At 38.5% G+C, this 10,134-nt stretch overlaps 1 protein-coding gene across 1 annotated transcript; it reads right to left on the minus strand.

Moving 5' to 3' along the window:
* Nucleotides 1–4,359: 4,359 nt before the first annotated feature.
* On the minus strand, nucleotides 4,360–9,729 carry LOC120857725 (lysozyme C, tracheal isozyme). The gene is made up of 4 exons (XM_040233431.1): nucleotides 9,475–9,729; nucleotides 8,130–8,294; nucleotides 6,419–6,494; nucleotides 4,360–5,227 (listed from the first exon to the last, which is right to left on the minus strand). Exons 1-4 carry the CDS (start codon nucleotides 9,665–9,667, stop codon nucleotides 5,161–5,163), a joined length of 501 nt encoding a protein of 166 aa, XP_040089365.1. The 5' UTR covers nucleotides 9,668–9,729; the 3' UTR covers nucleotides 4,360–5,160.
* Nucleotides 9,730–10,134: the final 405 nt, after the last annotated feature.

Genomic DNA, 10,134 nt, shown 5'->3' on the forward strand with positions numbered 1-10,134 from the left:
TGAACCCAGGTCTCCCGCATTGGAGGTATACGCTTTAACCTCTGAGCTACCAGGGAAGCCCAAAAGTCAATTAAAAAAAAAAAAAAACGCTAAGCAAAATCTTTAACAGACATTGCTTTCCCTCTTGGGCCAGCTTTTACTAATCTGGCCTCACGTGGCTGGTCACATAGACTTGAGACCTGATCCTTGGAGCCTCAGAAGCTGCTGTACTGGAATCATGTGGGATGAGAAAGTAAGAAAGTTCTCCAAATGCCCAGATTGGGGGAATATGCTAAATAATTGGAGAGATTGATTCAATCAACTGATATTTATTGGTCATCTATCATGTTATGGGCACTGTTACAGGTGTTTGGAATATAGATGTAAACAGGAGTAAAAAATTTCTGCCCACCTTCCTGTAAGGACAGTGGCCAAACATGATGTGTTAGAGATGTAACATAGTAGAGAAGGTGTCCAGATGTGGAAGAAGAGGTGACCCAATGAGGGATATCAACGATTGAGTGAAAAGTATCTATTCCATAGTATGGCAGTGTTGAAAGATTGATTACATACAGGCAAATTGATCGAATCTTTGCATATGCTCATACATTTAAAGATATTAAAGACAGTGGGAGCTTGGTTTCTCACTGTCATACTATGGAGTTAGTGAAAGTGAAGGCCCTCAGTCGTGTCCAACTCTTTGTGACCTGTGGACTGTAGCCCACCAAGCTCCTCCATCCATGGGATTCTCCAAGCAAGAATTTTGGAGTGGGTTGCCATTTCCTTCTCCAGGGGATCTTCCCGACCCAGGGATTGAACCCAGGTCTCCCACATTGCACTATGGAGTTACCAACATAGAAAAGGAAATTAAATTAATAACTACAGTTAACCTTGTAGTGTGAGATTGGAATAGGAGGTATTATATGAATTCAGTTTAAATAGATAAAATTATGTAAATACATGCATTCTCCAGCTCTATTCATAGATGGAACCTGGGAACAGTGATATTCTAGTGCAAAGTGCTTACTTTTTAAAATATCATTGTCCTCTGTGAGGAATAAGGGCTTTTTGGCAAAATACCTGATTCCAGGCTGAAGGAGGAAAAGAACAAGGTGACTCTTAGAACATCCTATGATAGAAAACAAACAGGTGCCCAGAGAATGATGGGGACAAGTCAAAATGACAAAGTTGGCAGAGACTCTCATGGCCAAATCAGGGACAATATGACCATCAAAATAAATGATAGCAATGAATTATGATTTATTGTAATTGGAGTAAAGTAGGAAACCAGAGGTCCATAATGATATAATGTGTGCATGCCTGCTCTTTGCAGCCCTATGGACTGCAGCCCAGCAGGCTGCCCTGTCCTTGGAATTATCCAGGGAAGAATACTAGAGCGTATAGCCAGTCCCTTCTCCAGGGGATCTTCCTGACCCAGGGATCAAACCCATGTCTCTTGTGTTTCCTGCATTGGCAGGCAAATTCTTTATCGCTGAGTCACTGGGGAAGCCCATGTTGATATAATGAGTGATTATAAAAATTGAAATTTTGTTGTGGAACAAAATTTCTCAAAGTACCTCCCCTTCTCCCAAATACTTCACAGTGGAGGTGATTTGCAGACATCACCTTAATCAAATGATCAGTGAGAATGTCATCAGTAGTAGAACATCTCAGAACTGCATGTCACTTGAAAGGATGCATCGGGAAGAACACAGTATCACATCTGTGGTATCCCTGCCAAAGGTGCATAACCTAATCTACTCCAGAGAATAACAGAAAAATCTTAGGCCATTTTACACACTGACTGGTTGAGGTCTTCAAAAGGGTTAAAGTCATAAAAGTCAAGGAAAAGGTGAAGTGAACTAGATTGAAGGAGACTGAAAAACTTGACAGCCAAGTTATAACACTTAATTCTGAATTAGACCTTTTCACTAAGAAGGATTTATGGGACACTTGATGAAATTGCACGGGATCAAATGATTAGGTGATCCTAATTTGTTAGTGTTCACCTGGTTTGGATGATGTTTTGAGGAGTTACACACTGAAGAATTCAGAGCCACTCGGCACCATGTTGGCAGTGTATTCTCAAACTGTTCAGAAAACATAGAAGGCTGCACTGTACTTGAAAATTTGGTGGGAAACAGATTATTTCAGACTTCAAAAAGAAAAGAGAAAGTTGCTCAGTCATTTCCAATTCTTTGTGACCACATGTAGTCCATGAGCTGCCCTGGTAACGTTTCATCTTACTAAGATGAATTCCATGGGTGTAGTCCATGGAATTCTTCAGGCCAAAATATTGGAGTGGGTAGCCTTTCCCTTCTCCAAGGGATCTTCCCAACCCTAGCTCTCCCACAGTGCAGGCAGATTCTTTACCAGCTGAGCCACAAGGGAAGCCGAAGAATACTGGAGTGGGTAGCCTATCCCTTCTCCAGCAGATCTTCCCAACCCAGGAATCCAACTGGGGTCTCCTGCCTTGCAGGCGGATTCTTTATCAACTGAGCTATCAGGGAAGCACTTCAAAAAGTAGGAAACACTCTCTTTTGAAAGAGACAAATATATGAACAGATAAAACATGTCTATCTTATGGTTATAGGCTTCAGCCCTGGGATGCTCCAACATTTAAAAATCGATCAGCAGAGAAACAGCCAGCCAAGAAGTGCTGAGAAGAAAACATCAGTGAGGCAGAATATAAAGCAGGAGAAGCTGAGGAAGAAAAAGTTTTCAGAAGTAGCAAGTGGTCCACTCTGTCAAATGCTGCTGAAAGGTCATGTAGGATGAACAGAAACCAGGTGATCACTAGAACTGGCCCCAAAGGATCTTGGGAGGAGTCATGTTGGAGCCGTTTTCAGCTGAGTGAGGACAGCAGTCAAATAAAGAAGAGATGAAAAGAGAAAGGGAGGTGAGGACGTGGAGAGGGTGAATATAGATATCTCACCCCAGAAGTGTTTTTATAAAAGGGAGTCGAAAATGTTGTAGTTGGTTGCATGGGTTAATAGTCAGCCAACCGTTGCTCTGGCTAAGGCATGAGAAAATCACCATGGGAAAAGAATAAAAGCAAAATATAGCAATACAGCATAACCTAAACAAAAGTACATCAGGTTGATTAGTTGGGGTCATCATGCCCTGCTAATCTAAGGAAAAACATGGTGTGGACCTTGGAACACCAGGTCAGCGCAAGTTCACATCACTGCTTGTGCACACACCAAGATGTTTTCCCAAGATGTTTTCCATATGCAGGTCTATGCCCTCCAGCTAGACGATATCCCTTGTATAAGAAAATAACAAAGATAGTTTAAAGTCATCAATAAAATGGGAGACATGACCGGGGGCACAGGAGGCTGACTTCATTGCTGTACCACAGATGCTTTCTGTTGCCAAGACACTAAATAAAAGTGATGCTCCGAAGAACAGGGCTCTTGATCTAAGAGGTCTTGAGTTCCCCGGTCCCATCTCTAAAACTTTCATTCTGACTCTAGTTTATTGTTCCCAAACTGTGCGTCTACCACTTTTGGTCCCTACCTGCTGCACTGGCCGAAGCAGTTAGAGGGTTATATAGAGCATACAGAGAGTTCTTTGTAAAATGAAATGTTACCAGGGCAGCTCATTCAGTGATGGGGATGATCCAGCAAAGAGGGAGAAATTCGGGATGCAGGAAACCCTCAGCCTAAACTGGAGTAGAGAGAGGGCCATGATGAAGACTGTATTTGGAGATGGTCATTGAGGAGCAGAGGCCCTTCATCCCAGTGATAAAGGGGAAGGAAGGGAGGATGGGCCCAGGGAAAGATGTTAGCTCTGTTATGCTGGCCAGGAGAGGAGGATTCTGTATGAGGTTGCTTCTGTTCTGTCAGTGTAATATCATCTGGCAGATGACTTAACTGTAAGACAGACTTGAAGGTCATCTGCTGAGAGCAGAGTATGGAAGGCCAGTGGTTGGTGTGTGTGCTGGGACTTTGCAAAGAGAGAAGTAAACAGTGACAGTCATTTTGGAGAGTGAGGACACAAACACAGAAGCATTTCAGAGAAGTGACTGTGATGACCAGGTAGACTTGAGGGCCCATTTGAGATCTGTCTTTGTGAATTTTAAGTGAGGGGAAATCCTTGGTGGTTCCATGGTTAGGCCTCCATGCTTTCACTGTTTAGAGTAAGAAGTCAAGCCCTCCTGGGGACTAAGGTCCCAGAAGCTGTGTGGCACAGCCAAAAAAGATGAAAAACTTAAAACTTTAAGTAAGATATCAGCATGCTATGGATTTCTCTAGCAGTATCCACCTGTTTCAGTACAGGCGAGGATGTAGGCAATACTAAGCGTTAGATCATTATTTTCCAATACATACGTATTTCTTCAGAGGCATTAAATGGCTCTAAACAAAGGAGGACAAGGTATGAATTGCAAAGCTTTTAATGAAAATGTTTTTCTTTTACAACATGCATAATTTCACATTGGCTTAATAGCAATTAATTCAATGCTTGCAAACTCATCTGCCTCTGAATTTAGTCATAATGCAGGAATTTAAGCTAATAAAACTAAGGAAAATCAATAGCTCATCTAATCCTTCTTTATATTCCTTCAGGATCAGCAAGATGCATAAATGAGTTCTTTACAAAGGCTAAAATAGGTGGATGTATCAATTGTGAGTTTATTTTTAAGAAGCTGTGGAAATGCAACATTTCCACTAAAACATTTAAACCAAAGGTCACACTTATGAAAACAAAATTCTTGATTTGGGCTGTTCCCATTTTTAGCCATTTGACGTTCTGCTCTTTTTGACCGAACAGGTGAGAGTTCACATGCCTACACAGGTGGGACTTTGCCTAAGATCCATTTGCTTAGAGATATTCTTTTGTAATATTTTCTTGAATATTGGGAAGTAGTTACATCATCAAGATTAAGTCTGGGTTATCTTTTTGAAGAACTAAATATACTAGAGATACATTTGATAATGAAGATTTTAGACAAATATTCACCAGCATTCATTCTGTTAGCAAGCTGAAAAATCTTGTAGGCCTAATATCAAACAGTAAACATGTGAGGTAAACATCAAGCCTCTTAGAAGAAAGACCACATGCTCCTGCTTCTGTAAAATCATTATTTGTTTGAAAGAGTGCTAGCATAACCTTTTACTCAACTGTTATTTCTTTAATATGAAAAAGAGACAAAATCAGCTGAAGATGAAAATTCCATGGTTACACTCCGCAACCCTTAACATAATTCGTGAGATCTCGGTTTTGACAGTTGTTTTTCCATGCCACCCTATGAAGAAAGATGAAACAAATGATAATAAGATTGAAACATATCTTCATTGTGTTATACATACTTCAAATCCTTTGTGAGAACAAAATAGTTAATCAGTACATGAAATACAAGATACAGACAGATCCAAGTGTTGCTTATTTATTGACTGGAGACATGTATACCAAGGCCTTCACATCTCCCCAAGGCTTCACTAGAGCACAGAACGCTGGACACTAATATTGAGTCTTATGTAGCCCACAACACAACTGCAAAGCATATTCCATATTTACTTACTTTCAAAAATAATTTCAAGAGATGACAAGGAATTGGTAGAGTGTGGAAAAACTTAAAAACTCTCAAAGTCCTTAAAATAAACTCAGGTTAAAGTAGATTGTTTCTATGTAATACACTGCTTAGCATAAATCTCAATGTTTTAGATTTTCAATTTTCAATTCCCTTGGTCTTAGAGAATATTCCCACACTTTTCTCATAACAGTAAGATAAAACTGCTCCCTACCCTCCCACACACACCTGTTTTTGGCCACACCACATGGCTTGTGGTATCTTAGTTCCCCAACCAGGTACCAGATCCCCTCCTCCTGCATTGAAAGCATAGAATCCTAACCACTAGGGAAGACCCCAGATCTCTCCTTTAATGCTTAACCCATATCTTGCTCTGTGAAGGGAACTTACATCATGTTGAAGGTTCATTATATTTGAAACACAAACTCAGAGAAAGAAATGAGATTTGTGGTTACCAATTGTGGATATTGTGGGTGGGGTGAGGGGTGGGGAATTGGATGAAAGCATTGGAAAGTACTACACACCTCTAATTATAAGATAAGTAAACACTGGAGATGTGATGTACAACATGAGGAATATAATTAACACTGCTGTGTCTTACATATGAAAAGAGATTAGAGAATAAATCACAAGATTTTTCATCACAAATTTTTTTCTTCTGTTTCTTTGATTTTGTTTTTTTTTTTTAATTTATTTTTAAATGAAGGATAATTGCTTAACAGTATTGCATTGTGTTTCTTTAATTTTGTATCCATTGAGATCATGGATGTTCACTAAACTTACTGTGATAATCATTTCATGATGTATGTAAGTCATTATGCTGTACACCTTAAATTTATGAAGTGCTGTGTGTCAATTACATCTTAACAACACCATATGGAAAACAAAAACAAGAAAAGAACTTACCATGCTGTAATGCCTTGCTGACTGACAATCTTCTTTGCACATGCTACAGCTTGAGTGATGTCATCTTTCAGCAAAGCTGAAAAAGAGGTGGTGAGAAATGAGGACGACGTTCACAGAAATTCATGTAAATTTTAGGTTCAGCCAGCTTTATTCTCTTAGGCTGAGGAAAGAACAACTAAAATTATTTTTTTAAGAGTCCCTGTATCTGTGAATATTGGGAGAAAACTCTCTCTCTCCATTCTATCCCATTTGGCATGAAATAAAGCATTCTGTTTTTCATTTGCCAAAGTCATTGGAAGCTCTGGAACTATTAACTAATATGATAGAAGGTTCTCTTTTCACTGGACACTGTAAAGACAAAACAAACACAAACAAGCAGAAACCAGTCTAGCAGTTTTTTGCTCAGCAGTTGGAAAATTTATTCCAAAAATAGAAAATAATAAGTGAGGTACCCAACATGTATGTATTAATACAGAGTTGGATTAATAAAAAATTAATAAGATTGATATTTGTTGAGAAAAATGATATTGTGCAATAATGAGCAAATTGTAAAGTAGTAAACATGGTACAATTTCAATTCTGTTGAAGCATATTGCTTACACATTTGTATGTGGGTACAGATGTGGATTATATAGCTTTTTACATTCATGTATGTGAGTGATGTGTATTCTGAAAGAAGATGTGGATACCACAAGTTACCGTGGTCATAAGTCTCTGGGTAGTAGAACTTTTGTTCAATGACCACAGATTATTGTATAATACAAATAATTTTTTAAACTAAACTAACTGTATATAAAAGATATGTCCAGAAACTAATCTTCTTTATTAGGAATTTTAATATTAAAAATTAAACAATATCAAATTTGCAAAACTTCTCCAATACTTTATGCAATAAATATTGCATGTGCACACGTGCATGTGTGACTCTTTGCGACCCCACGGACTGTAGCCCCCCAGGCTCCTCTGTTCATGTTGATTTTCTAGGCAAGAATACTGGAGTGGGTTGCCAAACCCTCCTTCAGAGGATCTTCCCAATCCGGGGATTGAACCTCTATCTCATGTCTCCTTCATTGTCAGGAGGGTCCTTTACTACTAGCCCCACCTGGGAAGCCCTAACTATTGCATACGTTATCTCAGTTTCAAAAGGAACTCAATAGAACATTTGTTTCACCCCACTTAAAAACAAATCCATATATTAACTTGTTAGAATGACAGTGATTAAATAGGAAGTGTATGTTTTAGATATGCAAACTAAAGAATTTAGGAATGCAATGTGATAATGTTTCTAATTCACTTTAAAATCACTCAGCAAAAAAAACCCTACTGTATAATATACACATAAAAGAAGTAAATATGACAAAACTGAAAAAAGACCACACAACCAAATTATCCCTAAACCTCTCCCAAACCAGGGAAATTAGTAGGAATGGCATTGTTCTTTACAAAGCATCAACATGTCCAGGTATAATACAGTGATAGATCATTCCAACTCTTGTATGTCAGCAAACAGCAACCTTCTATGATACCAGCTTTTTAATTTCTTACTTAAGGAATTATGAGGTAGAGGATAAAGCAGTTTCTAGAAGTTAAGATGGAGTTTTTCTGGGTCCCTCCTGAACTCTTCAAGACCTTTTCATTTCTACTAAATCTCTCTTCTTATAGGTACCACCGAATGGGCCCTGTGCCGTCCCTCAACAGTATCTTGTCTTACCACTGCAGGATACACCACAGCCGTTAACTGCTTTGGGGGTTTTGCCATCGTTACACCACCATTTGCTGTTGATTTGAAATATCCCATAATCAGTGCTTTTGCTTCCAGGATTGTAGTTTTTAGCTTGTGTGTTATAACGGCTTTCTCCATAGGCCAAACACATCCCTGAAAAAAAAAAACGTATTTTTAGTAATAAACAGCAACATCATATGACTTATATTTCATAGCACAATTCTATTTTACTAATGACTTATTTTAGAAGGATAAAGATATATTTTACTTGTAAATATTTTAACATTTGGTGTTAGGGGCCCTTAGGAGAATTCTTTTGTTAGCAAATCATTTGCTAATACTAATGAAACAAGATAACACATTGTAAAATATATTAAACTAGCTGTGTCTTCCATTGCTCCCATGCCCCTGGTAAGATTGAGCCTAGAATAGAAAAATCAACAGAGTGGTTAAACGGGTTTGGTCACTAGCAGCAGATGCATATGCTAATGTAAAAATATTTGTACTAGGAAAAATAAGGATTTACTAGGAGAAAGAAAATTTCTTATGATACCTAAAGGTGAATTTGGATATCAAATTACACTCCAGACAATAAGAATCATAGGATAGGAAAGACTATGTCATCCATCTATCCATCTAGCCATTTGCTCATTTATTAAAAAATAGTTATGGAGCGGAAATGTCTGAATTCACTCTGAAAAATACAATGTTGACATTGACAGGTATGGACTGAAATACAAGGGAACTTTTCCTTAGGGCACATCTTGAATTCTGTGGAAGAAAATGAAAAATAATTAATGAGCTAGAGTCAGAATAATAGAATGTTATTTCATGCTACATTTCAGGGATCCATATGTAGATATTGACTGAGGAGAAATAGGTTCCTATAGTCCCTGTTCTAAGAGTTCAATGTAATTTTTTAAAAAACGTGGCTGTTAAAACCCAGGCATCATGGTAGGGGGATTAAAAATGACCAAAAAACGGCCTTACTCTTGCTTGCAGAACCCAAATTCCAAGCTGGAAATGGCTGAGGGCTGAAGTATATCTTGGAGTCACCCTACAAGTGCCAGCTGGCAAATTTAGTGGCACTAGAGGAGTACAGCAAGACCTGGCATGCTTAGAATGGTGTAGAATTTGACCCTCCCATGCCTCATTCCTTCCCTTGGTACATCTGATTCTGAGCTGATGTTTTTGAGCCATTGTAAATGTACAAACCCCTCAAGGGAAAAAAAAAAAAAAGCCATTCACTCAAAGTCCCTTTCTTAGTCTTCTTCCTCAATTAGTATCTGTTCCACAGCTGGCTATTTGGAAGGATGAAGAATAGTTAACTTACAGTTTGCCAGGCTGATTCCCTTGTAGCCAGCCAATCCAAATTTCTTCAGAGTTTTGGCAAGCTCACACCTCTCAAATTTCTTGCCCTGGACAGCAACAGAAAGGACAAGAAGCCCCAGAATAAGGAGAGCCTTCATGTTGACAGAAGCCAAATGTCCAAGTTGACCAGGTGAGCTGGACTTGGTATTTAACATCTTTTCACTTCCTTCTTTTCTGACCAGTTTGGGAGCTCCACCCTTGGAGACATGTGGAAAGCAGGGATTGTTTATTGCTTCACTTACACTAACAGTTTTGATGTCCTAAGAGTTAATTACAAGAAAATAATGAAATGATATAGCTTGAAGACATTGCTCAGAAAGAAGTGGGATTAGCTCTATTTCCCAAAGAGGAACTTCCTCCTATTTTATTATGAATTTGAGCAACTAGAAGGAAAAAAAACCTGAATGAACATGTTACACAATGGAAAATGTGCTCCCATCTTTGATTCACATTCATTTGCATTCAGTTTTTTATGTGCTTTCATTATGTTGTCTTCATCTTTTTCACTTAGAATTATTTTATATACACTTTCCACAAAGAATGTGACACACTGCCTGTTGTTCTGATAGGCATATAGCTTTTAAAGCACCACGTTGATCACGGATTCCTATACTGACTCTTT

This window comes from Oryx dammah, unplaced genomic scaffold, assembly GCF_014754425.2.
Source record: "Oryx dammah isolate SB20612 unplaced genomic scaffold, SCBI_Odam_1.1 HiC_scaffold_29, whole genome shotgun sequence".
NCBI classification, from domain to species: domain Eukaryota; kingdom Metazoa; phylum Chordata; class Mammalia; order Artiodactyla; family Bovidae; genus Oryx; species Oryx dammah.

What these genes read in the sequence shown, in the direction of transcription:
- LOC120857725 (XM_040233431.1), bottom strand. Translation starts at nt 9,667, where the DNA reads ATGTTAAATACCAAGTCCAGCTCACCTGGTCAACTTGGACATTTGGCT. An exon ending in CTGTGGTGTATCCTGCAGTG is followed by an intron (nt 6,495 to 8,129) that starts GTAAGACAAGAT and finishes CCTCTTTTTCAG; the next exon opens with CTTTGCTGAAAGATGACATC. An exon ending in CAGCAAGGCATTACAGCATG is followed by an intron (nt 5,228 to 6,418) that starts GTAAGTTCTTTT and finishes CTTTCTTCATAG; the next exon opens with GGTGGCATGGAAAAACAACT.